Source organism: Prunus avium, chromosome 1 (genome assembly GCF_965620075.1).
Source record: "Prunus avium chromosome 1, drPruAviu1.hap1.1, whole genome shotgun sequence".
Lineage (NCBI taxonomy): Eukaryota > Viridiplantae > Streptophyta > Magnoliopsida > Rosales > Rosaceae > Prunus > Prunus avium.
In genome coordinates, this window is record NC_142284.1 from 10,591,771 (window position 1) to 10,611,025 (window position 19,255).

Below are 19,255 nucleotides of genomic sequence, written 5' to 3' on the forward strand. Positions count from 1 at the left end.
CCCAAAGATAAAGGAGTTTGGTTAAGTTTTTGATTTTTCAATGGTTGAAAAAGGACACCATAGTTTTCCTACATGGTAATTTTCCGTATTCTAGATAAAGCCATTTAGAGATGCAATATTGTTGACCCAATGCAGCCAAAGTTGAAATATGCAAGTCAAGTCATCCTATTTGAAGTTCTGGAAGTATATACTAGCTGTGACGAACGGACAACAATATTGGTAAATTTCAAATTTGGAAGTATATACTAGCTGTAACATTGCAACTCATGTCATCTGCCATCGCATTTGTTAAAGTGGTGAAATGCCCCTTGAAATTTATACCTAACTTTCAATTTATCCAATATCTTTTTAAATATATTTTTTTTTATAAAGAAAGTTAAGGATATGAATTTTTTTTTTCACCAATGTCCCCATGCCATCTAAATTCTATACATTTCATTCAATTTTCTGTTAAATCATTAAAAGACAATTATTTTTTAAAAAAAAATAGAAGAAAAAGCTAACAAAAGAAACTTGGGACCCACTGACCCAAACCCAGCGCCTCACTCCCCCACTCATCCCACCCAGAAACCAAAACCCAACCCCCACCCCCCTCCCAGAAACCAAAACCAACCCAGCGCCCCCCTCCGCCCAGCTTTCTTCTCCTCAATTCCCATGATCACCACCCGCAACCCACCATGCACAGAGAGAGAGAGAAAATATTTCAATTCTTAAAAGTTTTTTTATTTTAATTTTCAGTATTTATTTATGTTTAATATACGAAACAACCAATTTACCCTTATATTTAAAGGAAAATTGGATGAAATGTTTAGGATTTAGACGGCATGGGGTCATTGGCGAAAAAAAAATTCATATACTTAATTTTCTGAAAAAATGTATAGGGTTAAATTAAAAGTTGGGTACAAGTTTAGGGGGCATTAATTTCACCAGTCTAGCCTATTTATATTGAGTGCTGCTATTTCCACCCCCTAATCCTATTTTCCCACCCACCTTATCTTTAAAATTTTAGAGACAAATTTACCCCTTTGTAAAATGACTTCTAAGGACTTAGGGAAAAAACATGTTTCACCCATTAAGAATTAAAAAAACTGAAAAATAAAATAAAAAGGAAAATTGAAAAAAAAAAAAAAAAAAAAACCTAACGCATTTTTGTTTTGCACTCTTGAGTCAGCCGCCACAACCTCCTCTGTTGCCTTCTCAATCTCATCTCATCCACTTCACTGGAAGATAAATTTTGAATCTTCATAAAAGTAATTGGCAGTCTATATTCCCATTATATTACATATACCTAAACAGTATTTGCTTTTTTTTTTTTAAACGATATTTTCATTCTATTTGTATGGGCTCTTTGCTTCAAACATGTTGCTTTCATGGTGGATTACTGGGCAAGTGAGTTGTTCAAGTTTGTATGGGAAAAAAGAACAAGCAAAAATTCAGCAGCCACCCACCCAACTACAACGCTGAAATTTTAAAGAACAGAAAGAGACCTTTCAATTTGGAAAAAAAAAAAAAAACGACCTCTCAAGATTTTCCGAAGATGAAGGAAGGAACCAACTTGCTTCATGGTGGAAGATTGAATGAGCATTGAATAGTCCGGGGAGGGGAGGAGAGAGGGAAGAGTAGAAAGAATGAGAAAAAAGAAAAAGAAAAAATATAATTAATAATTAAAGGGCATTTTAGGAATAATAGTGGGTGGAAAGATAGGATTGTGTTTTTTTAAATTTATATGGTGAGTGGGCAAAAAAGGTGGGTGGGAAAATAGGACAGGTGGGTGAAAATAGCAGCACTCTTTATATTAATATACATCCGATGCTGATGCATCTAGAGATCAAGGAAGAGCATGTTACGGCAGGCAAAGAAGCCTCAGTTCTGTTTAAGATCATTGAGAACCATCTCTTGGCTAACCCTGATGCCTACAACTAATTATTTTCATGTCAATGTACGTAGCATGTTGAAGAGAGAGAGTCTTGCATTTCCAGTCATCATAAAAAATGATGATGTTTTCTTTTTTCTTTTCATTCTTTGTGTCTGGACAAATCAATATATTCTTAGTATTTGCAAGTTTTGTGTCTATCCACTTGAATACACACTCTGCTTTTCTTCTATGCCATATGCAAAATCTCCATAGGGTATATTGATTGACAAAATCTCCATAGGGTATATTGATTGATAATCTAATCCCCTAATCCCATTACAATCAGGAACTAGCGGATGCCCAAATAAAGTAGACAACTTATTGTCTTTAATAAAAGGTCTTCAGAAGTTGGAGAAATGAGGGAGACATGACATTGATAGGTTTAAGAAGATAAATCAGATTTTTTTGTTTTATTAATTATTGTGGAACAAATCAAATACAAAGACATTACTCTTTTATCAGAACTTCAAATGCAAACCAAAGAATGCTCTGGCCTGGTAGAAAGAAAAACAGAAATGAAAGCCAACACTATGTTGAATAAAGACTGCTGTAGTATGAGAAAAAGAAAGAATTGAAAGCCACACTGTTTAACAAACAGAGAAAGGAGAGGCCACAAGATTATTTCCCTTAGCATGTAGTATATATCATTGATGGTTTTAGTTGTAGGCATCAGGGTTGGCCACAAGATAGGTCTCAATAACCTTGAACAAAGCATGGGCCCTTTCCTTGCCAGCCTTAACATGCTCTTCCTTGATCTCAACATCACCCTTGGTGTGGTAGTTGCTGGTGTTCTTTATGATGGAACCGCCTGCAGATGCCACCAACTTAATCTCATAAGAGATTTTCTCAATTTTGTCTGAAAGAGCATCTCCTTCAATCAAACTATAGCTGTACACAAAGTTCTCTTTGTCAAGCGCGTCAACCTGGTGCTTCACGTAGCTGTATTCACTTCCTGTAATTTGAAAATTTGAGAAATTAAGACACTACTGCTTTCACGATACGTATTAACTAGAAAACCAAGTTAATTAGTAGAGAGAGACAATATTGGTGGAAAGTAAACAAACCTTCCCCAAAGCTAGTCTTCTTGATGGTTCCAACTCCTCCATCTCCTTCAACAATTTCAGCACTTTTAACAGCTTGTGGAGCAATCTTTGGGACTAGGTTGTCAGCATCTAGAACAAGGGCTTTGAACAACCTAGGTGGAGCAATGACAGATGTGAACTCGGTTTCGTATGTGAAGACACCCATGATGATGATAATTTAAGAGCTTAGAAGATGATCAAAGAAAGAATGAATGTGGAGGAAGCTAAGAATGATTGATATTGGTGTGAGGAAATGTGAGCACCAGAGGGAGTATTTATAGGTTAAGGGTGAAGTGTCTATTGTGTAAAGTGACCCCAATGGATATTAAGTTGTTTGGACAAGTTTTCAGTGGTTGTTTCCCATGTGAATATTTTAGTCAAAGAACGCCACTTCTACAAGTTGATTTTAAATATTCCAACTTATTACAACCAGCTGATGTGCTAATTAATTTTCTAATAGAATGTTCTAAAACACATGTCTACGTACACAGTCTAAAGTCTTTGATATACAGCTGAGATTTCACACAGCCTGACCTTCAGCCTCAATCTATAAATAGCACCTCCAGTTCTCACATTTTCCACCATCAAATATCATCCCTGCCAATCATCTAATCCTTTCACACTTTCATTCTTTCTTTGATCATTTTCTAAGCTCTAAAATCATCATCATGGGTGTCTTCACATACACAGACGAGTCCACCTCAGTCATCCCCCCACTGAGATTGTTCAAAGCCCTTGTTCTTGAAGCTGACACCCTCATCCCCAAGATTGCTCCCCAATCAGTGAAAAGTGCTGAAATTGTTGAAGGAGATGGAGGTGTTGGAACCATCAAGAAGATTAGCTTTGGTGAAGGTTTGTTTCTTCCATTGCCTCTTCTAAGTCTAACTTGTTTGTTTAATTAATAACATAAATCTTGAAAGCATTAATCTCTTAATTTCTAATTAAATCTTCATTTTACAGGAAGTCATTACAGCTATGTGAAGCATCGGATCGACGGGCTTGACAAAGATAACTTTGAGTACAGCTACAGTTTGGTTGAAGGAGATGCACTTTCAGACAAGGTTGAGAAAATCAGTTATGAGATCAAGTTGGTGGCATCTGCTGATGGAGGTTCCATCATCAAGAGCACCAGCAACTACCACACTACAGGTGATGTTGAGATCAAGCAAGAGGATGTTAAGGCTGGCAAAGAGAAGGCAACTGGTCTGTTCAAGCTTATTGAGAACTACCTTGTGGCCAACCCAGATGCCTACAACTAAAACCTTAAATGAAAATATACTGCATGTCCTTTCTCTGTCATTATATTGGTGTGGCTTTCATTTTTCCTTTTCTTTTTCTTGTGTATCAAGCCAGAGCTGCTTTGGCTTGCACCTAAGGCTATGATAAATTGTAATGTTTCTATTTGATTTGATTCTAAATCAATGAAGCAAAAATCAGTTGCTGGTCTTTACAAATTTGGTCTGCAGTATATCTTTTTTCTTCAAATTCGTGAATTTCAATATTTTTTTTTACTAATAAAAATTTACTAGTGCAAAGTAAAGATTTGATAAAATTGGAATGATAAGGATGACATGTGTGGGAGAATATTCGCCCACGAGAATATTCGCCCAAGATTCCTTCGTCTTCTCCGCTTCTCTTTCTCACTGCAAAATAAATCGGAGTAAAAGGACCACACCCGAGGGGTGTTGGCCAAAGGCCCTCCGATGCCTAAGTTAGGTTGGGTGTTTCAAGGAAAACCGGGTGGCCAGAGCCGTGTGTGGTGTTGGGAGCCTTGTGTGAGAGAGAGAAATAATAGGAAGGGGGAAGGGTTTATGAGAAATAATTTATGCAGAGTTTCAGTAGGAATTCAGACATACCTCAACCCTCGTGTGTAGCCAATATTTATAGAGGGTCTCAGAGGCTTTAATTTGGCGAGGTTGGTGGGGTTGGTGTATTTAGGGGTTAGGGATTTAATCAAATCCCTAATTAAAACAAAAATCAAAGACATCTAATTTAAATCAAATAACCTCCTAATTAATTCAAATAATTCCCAATTAGGCTACGTAATTCCCAATTAGGTCAAATAATTCTCAAATTGATTGGCCTAATTATTTAACCTAGAATGAGATATTTTGCTTCCACAAATGCCCCCCCAGCTTCTGCATGGCGCGTGGCGGCATGGAGGAGGTGTGAATTAGATGTTGGGCTGTTCAGCTGTAATTGGGTTTCCTTCTGTGACTTCTCGAGTACAAACTTCATGGAGCCTTTTTCGAGCACTATGTCCCCGACATACGCCCGCAGGCGACAAGCCTTACCTCCACTGAAGGCAAGCTACTTCTCGAGTACAAACTTCATGGAGCCTTTTTCGAGTGTTATGTCCCTGACATACACCAGCAGGCGACAAGCCTTACCTCTATTGCAGGCAAGCTACTTCTCGAGTACAAACTCAATGGAGCCTTTTTCGAGCGCTATGTCCCTGACATACGCCCACAGGCGACAAGCCTTACCTCCACTGAAGGCAAGCTACTTCTCGAGTACAAACTTCATGGAGTCTCTTTCAAGCGTTATGTTCCCGACATACGCACACAGGCGACAAGCCTTACCTCCATTGTAGGCAAGCTACTTCCCGAGTACAAACTCAATGGAGCCTTTTTCAAGCGCTATGTCTCCGGGCATACACTTACAAGATACAATGAGAATTGAAGTTTAAAAGATAATTGAAAATTCCATAGTAAAGTGGCCAACCAGCCGAGTTCAACAAGAAATGAGCTTCATTCTGCTCAACCGGCACCAGCTGCTCTGCAGCCTCAGCTGCCTCCACCTCCGCATCTGCCCCAAACTCGTCAGCTGTACCACCATGGGCATTGTCTTCCCCCATTCCAGCTTCATTTGCTACATGCTCTTCAACCGCTTCTACGTCCATAGCATTAGTCTGCTCACCTTGAGCAGAGGGCAGGACAAAACAGAGTGGCTCACCATCATCATCTTCAATAGGACAACATGGAGAAACACCATTATGGCAATCCAAATATCCCAACTTGTACGCGTTCGCAGCAATCTCATGCTTGGATGCCTCCGTGGCTTCCACATAGGTGTTAAACTTGGCCAGCAGTTTGTCGCGATCCTGGACCAGAGCAGCATGTTTACGTTCAAGATGAAAGTAGGCTTCCTTGTGTTCGAGCAGGGTAGCCATAAGAGACTCAAGCTTACCATCCTTCTGGCCAACAGAACTCTTAAGCGCTGACATACTCTCGTTCATCTCGGAAATCCTCGCATCATGGCAAATCCGCTCGTTCGAGAGCTTGTTAGCCAGATCAGCATTCTTCTTCACCAGCTCGTCAAGCAGGACAGAAGAGGGGGCAACAGCACGTGAGTTCCGCATGGCCCCAACACTAAAAATCATCCCCTTTTGAAGATGATACATGGCAGCTTCTTCTTGCTTATCCAAGGAAAGGCTCGAGAAAGCACCAAGGTCACCAGCTTGATACACGTGGTCGACCAGCCTCGCACAGGCAGTTGGACTTGACAGGAAGCCCGTTTTAAGCAGATCAAACACGGACTCACCCCCAGCAGGGTTACCACCAATTTTCGGACCAGCAGTTCGCACAGCTGAAGGACTCTTTGCTCGAGCAGACGACTCTTTAGCTCTCTTGGCTGCAACTTGCAACATCGAGTCAGCTCCGCACTTGACTGTTCGTGGCATTGCAGATGAGTCATGGTTTCTAGGTAGAGGTACAGTCCTCTCAGTTTGATCTTCGGATCGGCGTAGACGCCCCAAACCTTGCTTCTCAACAGCCTGCTTACAAGGCAAATCACGAATTTTGGGTAGCACGGGCGGAAACTTGAACAGAATATCCCGAACCTCCTGCATGCCACTGACTGTTTTGCTGTTCGAGCTGACAAGGCGTTTGGTCCCAGCAGACGAAGTATGAGCAACTCCCACATGGACCTTCTCAGCATGCAAGACCCTGTTGTTAATATTATGTTAACTCGCAATTGTACGGGGCAATTAGTAGTATAGCAAGACAAGTACGAGGTCGTACCCACGAAGACTGAGAAGTTAAAACTAGTTATGTACTTAGATTACCAAATTCAAGAAAGTAGGAGGTTATGTCTAAAACAGAATTTAAAACAAGAGTGGTTGTGATTGTTGAACAAAAGAAGCAAAATGAAATTGCAAACAAAAACAAGTAAACAAATGTAACAAAGAGTGGTTTTAAGAGTTGGAAAACAGATTTTGAGACTAGGGCATTCGAATCACCATAACAATTCAATTCTGGGTTATAAAGATTCAAGTAACAAGTCTAATTCAGATTCAAAGATTGATTCTAGCTAAAGTATGATTAGGCCATGGTGTTTGGTCCTAACCTTGTGTTTCTAATTCCCTAATTTGATCATTTGTTGTCTAACCTAAAATTAAGCATTAGGAACCCATTAAGCATAGAAGAACATTTTAAACAACCAAGTATGTATCTAATCCCTGTTGTCGAATGTCCATACATACTCTTCCTATTCATAGTTCAATTCGAATTAAAGCATGGTGTATACTCTTAATTCAAACCAAGATAGTTAACAAACAAGTTCTAATGGTGATCAATCATTCAAACAAGCATGTTAACTTATAAGCATAATGAATAAGAACATGAATCATGAATCAAACTTGAAACTCCAAACTTATAAACCCAGAATATTCATGTTAGGTTACATCGAAGCCCTAGTTATGGATTTAGCTACTCATAATGGAAAAGAGACTTGAACAGAAATGAGAAAACATAATGAATACAATAAGAGTAGAAAAACCCTTTTTCTGAAGTTCTTGTGGTGTCCAAGGCTTCTCCAAGTGCTTCTCCACTTCTAATGCTTCTCCAAGAGCTTCCCCACTTCTAGAAAGATGTATGAAGGATATGGAGGTGATTTGGGATGAGTTTGAGTGAGTGGTGATGGCTAAGGAAGATGAAATTCGTAGGGAAATGGAAGAGAGGTTTGCTGGAGTTGTTTTGGTGATTGTTGGAGTGTTTGGGATTTTGAGAGTGTTTGAGGATGGTTGGAGTGAATTGTGGGGGTTGTGAATCTCATGATTTGTTGTGTCTTGAATGTGGAATGGATGTGGTATTTATAGGGAGAGGGGAGTGACAAATCTGAATTCAATATGGCTAATGCATACAACACTTGCATTATAAAAGATGAATTGGTTGATGCACTTCACTAATGCATACAACACTTGCATTATAAAATCTGAATTGGTTGATGCACTTCACCAATAGATCCCACCAGCAGCCCTAGCTCATCTTCATGTCACCATGACCAAGCTTCCAACCAGAAATGATAGCTCATACCTAGCTCACCATGACCAAGCATCCAACCAGCACATGCTGAGGTCAGCATAACCAGCAACTTCAAGGGCTTACAACTTGGGCTTCTCTTAATCAAATTAGGACTTTAAGCACTCGAAATTGAAGTTCAGAATGTCTTCTTTCCAGCCATATGTCATTTGGGCCAATCCAAGGTCGGAGGAGGAAGTTAAGGCCAAAACAAATTGCTAACTCATTTTGCGCGCTGATAAAATCCATCCTGAGCATGGCTCTGTGTTTGCTAGGTAACAGACTCCATATTTATCCAATGGGGCTGAATTTTGGATATGTTATAGTACACACCCATTGGAACAACTTTCATGAAGAATGCTGCCTCATCCGAGCTATGTAGGTTGCTGAAACAAAGCTTGCAATATGACCTACGGAACTGGACTGGCAGGGGGCTGTAGCCAAAATGAGTTTGTCTTTTAAGCTCTTCTTCCATTCATCCAAATTAGGCCTTAACATGCTTGAATTGCATGAATTATGCTCTCTTGCTCTATTGGCCTACAAAACACACAAAGGGAGGGAAATAACTTAGAATTATAGGAACTAAGCAAAAGAAGTAAGTAAATTGGGCATGTATATGTATGAAATTATGAGCTTAACACACCCCCAAACTTAGATTTTGCTAGTCCTCGAGCAAAACAAAAGAGAAACAAAGATAAAAACAAAACAAGAAGTTAACTAGACCACTTTCGTAGGTAACTCGATTGCATTGAGCGTATGCAACAAGCCTTTAAACCTCTAGGCATCCCTAGTAGGAGGAGTTGTGTCTCCTGAGGGTTTAACAGATACGATACCCACAAACGTTTTTCTAACTCTACAAAACAAAATGGTTAGAAAAACAACTTTGAAATCAACTAATGAAAATGAAAGAAAGTTTTAGTCATACCTCCAACACCATAGAGTTGCCAAGATAGGTCATCAATCAGTGTGTACAAGTGGAAGCTATAGCTCAAAGGCACACAGTTTCAAAGCAAGCACACTCAAACCTTGAATAGAGAACATGCTTCGACTCTAATTCTCACAGATAACACTCAATCACTCAGAACCTATGTTTTAATTCTCTCAAGAAAGCATAAGTGAGTGTATGAAATAGAAGCACAAATTTGGTTAGATCTCATGAAAGGAATTAAATACTAAGAATAGAGATACACACATACTTACCAGCACCCATGAATACATCCTCAAAGATCAGCTAGGTCTTTCACAATGTTGTAATGAAAGGCTAAGGTTTAGGGGAAATGGAAGAATTGGAAGGAAAAACAAATAACTTAAGAACATACCAAGGTTGCATGCTTCATTAATCTGCAAGGCATCATTGATTTAGATTGGCATGGCAGCAAACTTCATGGTATCTCCTGGCATAGACTTTATTTTTCACACTTAGATCAAATCGAAACACTTTCATCTTCGTTGATTTGATCTGCATCTTCATTAACTTCATTGCACAGATTCACATCATCTTTATTTAGGTACATGGCTGCAACTTCCTTGCTTCAAACTTTATCTTGGCACACCTTGGTATATTTCTAAGCTATAGGGTATGGCTACAATAGGTCAAGTATCTCAGATTGAGATACAAAGGTAGGGAAATGATGAGGGTGATAGAAGAAAAGGCTTTAAGTGTTTGGCTTCAAGAGGGTTGATGGAACACACATATAGGTAGGGTGAAAAGAAAGCACATAGAATGGTTATGCACACATAGCCTAGCATCACTTCAATGAGTTCATTCATGAATGAGAGCAAGCACATGATATCTGCAAAAGAGAATCATCCTTAGTATTCAATCAAAATGGAATAATGAGATCAATTAGAGTGAATTGAAGAAAATAAGTATGGATGAGAAATAGAACACTTTAAACCCTCTCAAGAAAGCAATTAGGCTCGATATAGCTCACTAGGGTAGTCTCCACTATTTTCCTTCAAGAATTTGAGCGTGGTACTTTAGCCACCAGAATTCTAAGAGCAAAAGCTTTGTGAAGTGCAAAATTCTGATATGAAAACCTCAAATAGCAGCTCCATAGCATTGATTGTATGACATTCTTTAAAAAAAATAAAAATAAAAAATAAAAAAAATAAAAAAAATAAAAAAAAATTGTGACAAGAGAACGAAAATTGAAAACACAAATGGATAAGAAAATTGAAATTGAAAACCTTCCCCCCAGACCTGAATTGAACATTGTCCTCAATGTGAAAGCATACAAAAGATGATTGAGAACAAACAAATGATAAAGGGAAAAGTTTAGAAGAAGGTTTAGGAAAAATAAAAAATAAAAAAAATGAATATATAAGCAACTCATGGATGACCAGTTAAGGGCCTCAGAAAACACAGCCAGGGGATCCGGGAAGGTTGGAGGGGTCACAATGGTCCCGCTTAAAACCCAAACTTCTTAGACACCGAAGGTGTCGCCTAAAGAACTCCTAGACACTGTATTGACGGAAGTGCTCACTGGAGTTACCATAAGTTAGCTCATATGAAAAATCTTTTTAAATTTTTAAATTTTTTTTATTTTTTTTAAATTTTTATAAAAAAAAAAAAAACAGAAATTTAAAATAATAACAAGTAAAGAGAAAGGATTGAAATGCTCCCCCTTGATGCGATTAGGTCGATTGCTACCAAGCACCTTCTTCTTGAACACATGGGTTGCCTCCCAAGAAGCGCCTTAGTTACTGTCTTGGCAAGACATTGTGCAATCAGCTAAGTTGATGGTACGAAGGGAAGTTGATCTACCACATGGCCAGTTTGGATGCCAGCTGAAACTCCCTCATAGAATGGCTTTAAACGTTGTCCATTTACTTTGAAAGTCGAGCCATCTTTAGGGTTTTGAATCTCCACAGCTCCATAGGGAGAAACATTGACCACGGTGAATGGGCCTTGCCATCTAGACTTCAATTTTCCTGGAAAGAGACGCAAACGTGAGTTAAACAAAAGAACTGACATACCTTTGGAGAACTCTTTCCGTTGAATGTTTCTGTCATGGTAACTCTTGGTTCGTTCTTTGTAAAGCTTTGCATTCTCATAAGACTCATGTCTAATTTCTTCCAATTCATTCAGCTGAAACTTTCTTGCATGGCCTGCCTTGTCTAGATCAAAATTTAACTTCTTGATGGCCCAAAAAGCATTGTGTTCAAGCTCCATTGGCAGGTGACAAGCTTTCCCAAACACAAGACGATAAGGGCTCATTCCAATGGGAGTCTTATATGCTGTCCTATAAGCCCATAATGCATCATTGAGCTTGGCTGCCCAATCTTTCCTTGTATTGTTCACCACCTTCTCCAGGATGTGCTTAATTTCTCTATTGCTTATTTCCACTTGACCAGAAGTTTGCGGATGATATGGTGTAGAGACTCGATGGGTGATGTTGTACTTCTTCATGAGTGCTTCGAATGGCTTGTTACAGAAGTGGCTGCCTCCATCACTAATGACAGCCCTTGGAGTACCAAACCTTGTGAAAATATTATCCTTCAAGAACTTCAGCACCACCTTATAATCATTGGTTTTGGTGGCTATGGCTTCCACCCATTTAGACACATAATCAACAGCAACAAGTATGTAAGTATAACCAAAGGAAGATGGGAATGGTCCCATGAAATCAATACCCCACACATCGAAGAGCTCCACAACAAGTATGTTATTCAATGGCATTTCATTCCTGCGACTTATGTTCCCCATCTTTTGGCACCTATCACACTTAACACAAAAATTAAATGCATCTTTAAATAGAGTGGGCCAAAAGAAACCAGATTGCAGAATTTTAAGTGCTGTTTTCTTAGCTCCAAAGTGACCTCCACAGGCCAATTCGTGGCTATGCCTAAGTATGCTTTCTTGCTCTTCTTCTGGAACACATCTTCTGATGAGTTGATCCGGGCAATGCTTGAATAAGAAAGGTTCATCCCATACATAATGTTTCACCATGGAAAAGAACTTCTTCTTATCCTGAGAAGTTAGATCATTTCTAAGAACACCACAAGCAAGATAATTAACAAAATCAGCATACCATGGCTCTTTGACTTGGGCAGCATATAGTTGTTCATCAGGGAAAGTCTCATTCAAGGGTAGCACAGCTCCTCCTTTTTCTTCAACCACAATTCTGCTCAAATGATCAGCTACCACATTCTCACATCCCTTCTTATCTCGAATCTCCAAATCGAATTCTTGCAGCAAGAGAATCCATCTAATCAAGCGTGGTTTGGCATCCTTCTTAGTGAGCAAGTATCTAAGGGCTGCATGGTCAGAATAAACAATTACTTTAGAACCAACAAGGTAAGAACGAAATTTTTCTAAAGTAAAAACCACAGCAAGCAACTCCTTCTCTGTTGTGGAGTAGTTGATTTGAGCATCATTCAAGGTCCGGCTAGCATAATGAATCACATGGGGCAGCTTGTTCTTCTTTTGACCTAAAACTGCACCAATAGCAAAGTCAGAGGCATCACACATTATTTCAAATGGTAAAGACCAATCCGAAGCTATGATAATAGGGGCTGAAGTTAGCTCCCTCTTCAAGGTAGAAAAAGCTTCCATGCAAGCTTCATTAAACTCAAAAACAGCATCCTTAGCAAGGAGATTACACAATGGCCTTGTAATGCTTGAGAAATTTTTGATGAACCTTCTATAGAATCCAGCATGACCTAGAAAGCTTCTAATTCCTTTAACAGAGGTAGGGGGTGGAAGATTTGAGATGAGGTCGATCTTGGCTTTATCCACTTCGATTCCCTTGCTTGAAATCACATGGCCTAGTACAATGCCTTGTCTCACCATGAAGTGACACTTCTCCCAATTCAAAATCAGATTTGTTTCCTGGCATCTTTTAAGCACTAGAGACAAGTGGTGAAGACAATTATCAAAAGAGGAACCAAAAACTGAAAAATCATCCATAAATACCTCAATGAATCGTTCCACCATATCTGAAAAGATTGACATCATGCATCTTTGGAAAGTTGCTGGGGCATTGCATAAACCGAATGGCATCCTTCTATAAGCAAACGTACCAAATGGGCATGTGAATGTGGTTTTCTCTTGGTCTTCCGGAGCAATGGGAATTTGATTATAACCTGAAAAACCATCAAGAAAACAATAGTAAGCATGGCCAGATAAACGTTCAAGCATTTGATCAATAAAAGGTAAGGGGAAATGATCTTTTCTAGTGGATGTGTTCAACTTCCTGTAATCAATGCAAACTCTCCAACCAGTGACAGTTCGTGTAGGAACTAGCTCATTCTTCTCATTCTTCACAACGGTGATTCCGGACTTCTTTGGAACAACTTGCACAGGGCTCACCCACTTAGAATCTGAAATTGGGTAGATGATTCCTACATCGAGTAGCTTTAAAACTTCAGCTCTAACCACCTCTTTCATGTTGGGATTTAGCCTCCTTTGGGCATCACGAGATGGTTTGCTGTCTTCTTCCATTAAAATCCGGTGCATGCACATGCTTGGACTAATTCCTTTGATGTCTGCTATGGTCCACCCAATGGCTGTTTTATGCTCTTTTAGAACTTTAATTAAGCTCTCTTCTTCATGTGAGGAGAGACCTGCAGCAATTATAACAGGGAGAGTTTCGTTAGCACCCAAATATGTATATTTAAGATTATTGGGAAGAGGTTTAAGTTCTAGCTTTGGTGGGATGACAATGGATGGCTCCAATTTCGTGGATGATGGTCCAAGAGGCTCGATTGGTGGCCTAAAGGATGGTGGGTATGGCGGAAACACTTCTAAGGCAGCCACCACTTCTTGGAACTCCGGTTCACAAAGATCTTCCTCTTCTTGTGTTAAGACAGCTTCTAGAGCATCATTAGACTTTCTCTGCAAAATTTTGGAAGAAACCTCATGATCCACAACATCAATTGAAAAGCAAGAATCAAGAGAGATAGAAGGTTGAGATAGAGCATTAAGCATTTTAAATTCAACAGTTTCACCCAAAACAGTCATGGAGAGAGTGCTATCTTTCACTTTGATGATTGTGTCTGCAGTGGCCATGAATGGCCTGCCTAGGAGAATGGGATCAACACGATCTCCATTTGGATTGTCTTCCATGTCCATCACTACAAAATCAGCAGGGAGAATTAGTGTATTAACTTGAACTAGAATATCTTCTACAATACCTTTTGGATATTTTATAGAATGATCAGCTAGTTCAAGTCGCATTGAAGTCTTCTTCATCCCTTCTAAGCCAAGCTCTTGATAAACTGAATATGGCAAAACATTGATGCTTGCTCCCAAGTCCAACATGGCTCTTCCAACCTTCTTGCCTCCAATGTTAATGGGAATGTCAAAGCTGCCAGGATCATCTAGTTTTGGTGGAAGCTTCCTTTGCAATACAGCACTTACATTCTGGTCGAGCTTTACTCCTTCATTTGGAGCGAAATTGAGCTTGTGAGTTTTCAAGTCCTTGATGAATTTTCCATATGCAGGAATCTGTTCAAGAAGATCAAGCAAAGGCAAATTGATATTAACTTTACTCAAAATATCATAAATCTCTTTAAAAGTCTTATCTTGCTTTGCTTTCTTAAGACGGCCTGGAAATGGAATCTGTGGAACATATGGAGCGGGTGGCACGTATCTATCTTCTTGAAGATGTGGTGGCACAAATTTGTCATCCCTTTTATGCAATTGGAATTGATCGGATTTCTGAGAATCTGATTTGGCCTTAGGAGCAGATTGAGAAGTTTTGAGTTGTTCTCCTTCCGTGGCCATGGTCTCCTCCTCTTCATTTTCTACAATCACAACATCATTTGAAAGATTAGAATCATCTTTATTATCAATGATCTTACCTGATCTGAGCACATGAATGGCCTTGGCTTCTGGGTTCTTTGGATTGATCTCAGTTTGGCTTGGCCATTTCCCAGGCACTCTTTGAGTTATTTCAGCAGCTATTTGGCCTAATTGGACTTCCAATTTGGAGATGGCAGCTTGTGTAGTTTGCTGAAAATTGGATTGGTTGATTGCCATCTGCTTCACTATATCTTCCAATGATGATGATGATTGTTGTGGCCTTTGGAATGAAGGGGGATTTGCTTGATTCTGGGTATTTCTCCATGAAAAGTTTGGATGATTCCTCCAACCTGGATTATAACTTTGAGAGTATGGATCATTTCTTGGACCTTGGTTGTAGGAATTTACCAACTTAGCTTGCTCTTGCACAAATTCTGGATATCCAGCCCCAAGTGGACAAGCTGTGGTAGCATGGTCATGAGATTCACAAATGCTACACACTTCCTTCGGAGGGCTTCTTGAGTTTAATGCAAGAAGAGCATCTAGCTTTTGTTCCAGTTTTGAAATCTGCACACTAGAAGCATCATTAGAACCACTAATAACACGTTTACCTCTTGTATCCGTATGTTGGGTCTCCATTGCTATCTCCTCAAAGAGTTCGTACGTTTCTTCTGGAGTTTTGGTTTTAAAAGAACCACCTGCAAAATTGGTGACTATATTATGACTAGAAGGGGTTAGTCCTTTATAAAACATACGCATTTGAAGCTTCAATGGAATCCCATGATGAGGACATTGGTTGAGCAACCCATTGAATTTCTCCCATGCTTCACAAAACGATTCATCATCTTGCTGTGCAAATAACAAGATCTTGTCCCTAAGCATGTCGGTCTTTTGCGTGGAGAAGTATTTTTCCAGGAACTTCTTTTGAATGGCAGACCATGTAGTGAGTGAACCAGGCTTCAAAGAATTCAACCAATACTTCGCCTTATCCTTTAAAGTGTATGGAAACACTCTCATTCGAAGTTGATCTTCTGTCACACCTGTCAAGGGAAAAGAACTCACAACATTAAAAATATCCTTTATATGAGTCAATGGATCTTCATTAGGTAAACCATAAAAGGAAGGCAGCATATTAAGATGAGAAGATTTAAGCTCATAATTTCGAGCTACAGTGGGCAGCAAAATGCTTGAAGGAGATGCTGGAATTGTTGGGATATCAAGTTCTCCCATGAACTCAATGGCAGCCATCATTTCTTCTTCTTCTTGGTCTGAACTTGCTTCCGAATTTGAAAGTGAAGAACCGGGAAGTTCAGTGTGGAGAGCAAGACTTGTAAATGTAGCAAGAGCTTGCTCTTTTGCAGTTGACAACTCCCTTTCTAGACGATTCTGAATTTCAGAGGTCACTCGTCTGGGTTGCAATGATGGTCCTGCGTTCAAAGATCTAGAACGTTGGAACGAAGACCTCACTTGTTCAAGTAATGGATTTTTAGACATAAACTACCTGAAACAGAAAATTAGATTAATTAGAAACACTAAAAAGAATAGGGTAACCTTGGGCACATAACTAGGGAAGAACTTTCGTTCAGTCCCCCGGCAACGGCGCCAAAATTTGTTGTTAATATTATGTTAACTCGCAATTGTACGGGGCAATTAGTAGTATAGCAAGACAAGTACGAGGTCGTACCCACGAAGACTGAGAAGTTAAAACTAGTTATGTACTTAGATTACCAAATTCAAGAAAGTAGGAGGTTATGTCTAAAACAGAATTTAAAACAAGAGTGGTTGTGATTGTTGAACAAAAGAAGCAAAATGAAATTGCAAACAAAAACAAGTAAATAAATGTAACAAAGAGTGGTTTTAAGAGTTGGAAAACAGATTTTGAGACTAGGGCATTCGAATCACCATAACAATTCAATTCTGGGTTATAAAGATTCAAGTAACAAGTCTAATTCAGATTCAAAGATTGATTCTAGCTAAAGTATGATTAGGCCATGGTGTTTGGTCCTAACCTTGTGTTCCTAATTCCCTAATTTGATCATTTGTTGTCTAACCTAAAATTAAGCATTAGGAACCCATTAAGCATAGAAGAACATTTTAAACAACCAAGTATGTATCTAATCCCTGTTGTCGAATGTCCATACATACTCTTCCTATTCATAGTTCAATTCGAATTAAAGCATGGTGTATACTCTTAATTCAAACCAAGATAGTTAACAAACAAGTTCTAATGGTGATCAATCATTCAAACAAGCATGTTAACTTATAAGCATAATGAATAAGAACATGAATCATGAATCAAACTTGAAACTCCAAACTTATAAACCCAGAATATTCATGTTAGGTTACATCGAAGCCCTAGTTATGGATTTAGCTACTCATAATGGAAAAGAGACTTGAACAGAAATGAGAAAACATAATGAATACAATAAGAGTAGAAAAACCCTTTTTCTGAAGTTCTTGTGGTGTCCAAGGCTTCTCCAAGTGCTTCTCCACTTCTAATGCTTCTCCAAGAGCTTCCCCACTTCTAGAAAGATGTATGAAGGATATGGAGGTGATTTGGGATGAGTTTGAGTGAGTGGTGATGGCTAAGGAAGATGAAATTCGTAGGGAAATGGAAGAGAGGTTTGCTGGAGTTGTTTTGGTGATTGTTGGAGTGTTTGGGATTTTGAGAGTGTTTGAGGATGGTTGGAGTGAATTGTGGGGGTTGTGAATCTCATGATTTGTTGTGTCTTGAATGTGGAATGGATGTGGTATTTATAGGGAGAGGGGAGTGACAAATCTGAATTCAATATGGCTAATGCATACAACACTTGCATTATAAAAGATGAATTGGTTGATGCACTTCACTAATGCATACAACACTTGCATTATAAAATCTGAATTGGTTGATGCACTTCACCAATAGATCCCACCAGCAGCCCTAGCTCATCTTCATGTCACCATGACCAAGCTTCCAACCAGAAATGATAGCTCATACCTAGCTCACCATGACCAAGCATCCAACCAGCACATGCTGAGGTCAGCATAACCAGCAACTTCAAGGGCTTACAACTTGGGCTTCTCTTAATCAAATTAGGACTTTAAGCACTCGAAATTGAAGTTCAGAATGTCTTCTTTCCAGCCATATGTCATTTGGGCCAATCCAAGGTCGGAGGAGGAAGTTAAGGCCAAAACAAATTGCTAACTCATTTTGCGCGCTGATAAAATCCATCCTGAGCATGGCTCTGTGTTTGCTAGGTAACAGACTCCATATTTATCCAATGGGGCTGAATTTTGGATATGTTATAGTACACACCCATTGGAACAACTTTCATGAAGAATGCTGCCTCATCCGAGCTATGTAGGTTGCTGAAACAAAGCTTGCAATATGACCTACGGAACTGGACTGGCAGGGGGCTGTAGCCAAAATGAGTTTGTCTTTTAAGCTCTTCTTCCATTCATCCAAATTAGGCCTTAACATGCTTGAATTGCATGAATTATGCTCTCTTGCTCTATTGGCCTACAAAACACACAAAGGGAGGGAAATAACTTAGAATTATAGGAACTAAGCAAAAGAAGTAAGTAAATTGGGCATGTATATGTATGAAATTATGAGCTTAACACACCCCCCTTGAGGAAGACTTGCTCGTGGCAGAAGAAAGTCTCGGCTGCTTTCGTTATGGAGACGTGTCCCTTGATCGTGAGATTGCGGCTTCATCGCGGGCAGATCTGCTACTAGCCTTCCTCTCCCCCGGAAACTCGGTCGAGGACTCTTCCTGCTCGACTGGCGGATCACCTAAGTCAAAGCCATGCAGCTTCCATCTTTCAATATCCTCCACAGGGGGCAGACCGCCGACCTCCTTCCAGTGTTCGCTCAGCAACCAGCACCATTCACGAAACTGAGCATGGATGTTCAAAGCTTGCTGAACCTTGGTCATGTTCAGGTCGAGATAGAGCTTCTTGCAGATGTTATTCTCTGCAAGCAGTAGATGAAAGTCAGTCAGATACACAACAAAGTTTCAGAAAGACTATAGCAGATCAAAGAAGTACAACTTACCATCACAATAGATATGAGGAACGAGCGGACCGTCGCTGACCTCCCATTCCCATCTGCCGATGACTTCCAGCACATTTGTATGCCACGCATGATCGCCTTGACTCAGACTATCCCTAGTTCGTGGCACAAAAAATTGAAGCAGTTTGGACCAACCCCAATAACTAAGCTGGCCCG

General features: G+C 39.6%; 2 protein-coding genes and 1 non-coding gene across 3 annotated transcripts; 2 read left to right on the forward strand and 1 right to left on the reverse strand.

Moving 5' to 3' along the window:
- Nucleotides 1–2,448: 2,448 nt before the first annotated feature.
- Nucleotides 2,449–3,238, reverse strand: LOC110750258 (major strawberry allergen Fra a 1-3-like). Its single transcript, XM_021950558.2, has 2 exons — nucleotides 2,980–3,238; nucleotides 2,449–2,867 (listed from the first exon to the last, which is right to left on the reverse strand). The coding sequence occupies exons 1-2, from the start codon at nucleotides 3,161–3,163 to the stop codon at nucleotides 2,572–2,574; spliced, it is 480 nt and encodes a 159-aa protein (XP_021806250.2). The 5' UTR covers nucleotides 3,164–3,238; the 3' UTR covers nucleotides 2,449–2,571.
- Nucleotides 3,239–3,565: 327 nt separating this feature from the next.
- On the forward strand, nucleotides 3,566–4,451 carry LOC110750255 (major strawberry allergen Fra a 1.08-like). Its single transcript, XM_021950554.2, has 2 exons — nucleotides 3,566–3,849; nucleotides 3,958–4,451. The coding sequence occupies exons 1-2, from the start codon at nucleotides 3,666–3,668 to the stop codon at nucleotides 4,254–4,256; spliced, it is 483 nt and encodes a 160-aa protein (XP_021806246.1). The 5' UTR covers nucleotides 3,566–3,665; the 3' UTR covers nucleotides 4,257–4,451.
- An 11,369-nt stretch (nucleotides 4,452–15,820) lies between these two features.
- Nucleotides 15,821–15,927, forward strand: LOC148297281 (small nucleolar RNA R71). Its single transcript, XR_015833224.1, has one exon. It is a non-coding gene; the product is annotated as a small nucleolar RNA R71 (small nucleolar RNA).
- Nucleotides 15,928–19,255: the final 3,328 nt, after the last annotated feature.

What these genes read in the sequence shown, in the direction of transcription:
- LOC110750258 (XM_021950558.2), bottom strand. Translation starts at nt 3,163, where the DNA reads ATGGGTGTCTTCACATACGAAACCGAGTTCACATCTGTCATTGCTCCA. An exon ending in GAAGACTAGCTTTGGGGAAG is followed by an intron (nt 2,868 to 2,979) that starts GTTTGTTTACTT and finishes TTCAAATTACAG; the next exon opens with GAAGTGAATACAGCTACGTG.
- LOC110750255 (XM_021950554.2), top strand. Translation starts at nt 3,666, where the DNA reads ATGGGTGTCTTCACATACACAGACGAGTCCACCTCAGTCATCCCCCCA. An exon ending in GAAGATTAGCTTTGGTGAAG is followed by an intron (nt 3,850 to 3,957) that starts GTTTGTTTCTTC and finishes TTCATTTTACAG; the next exon opens with GAAGTCATTACAGCTATGTG.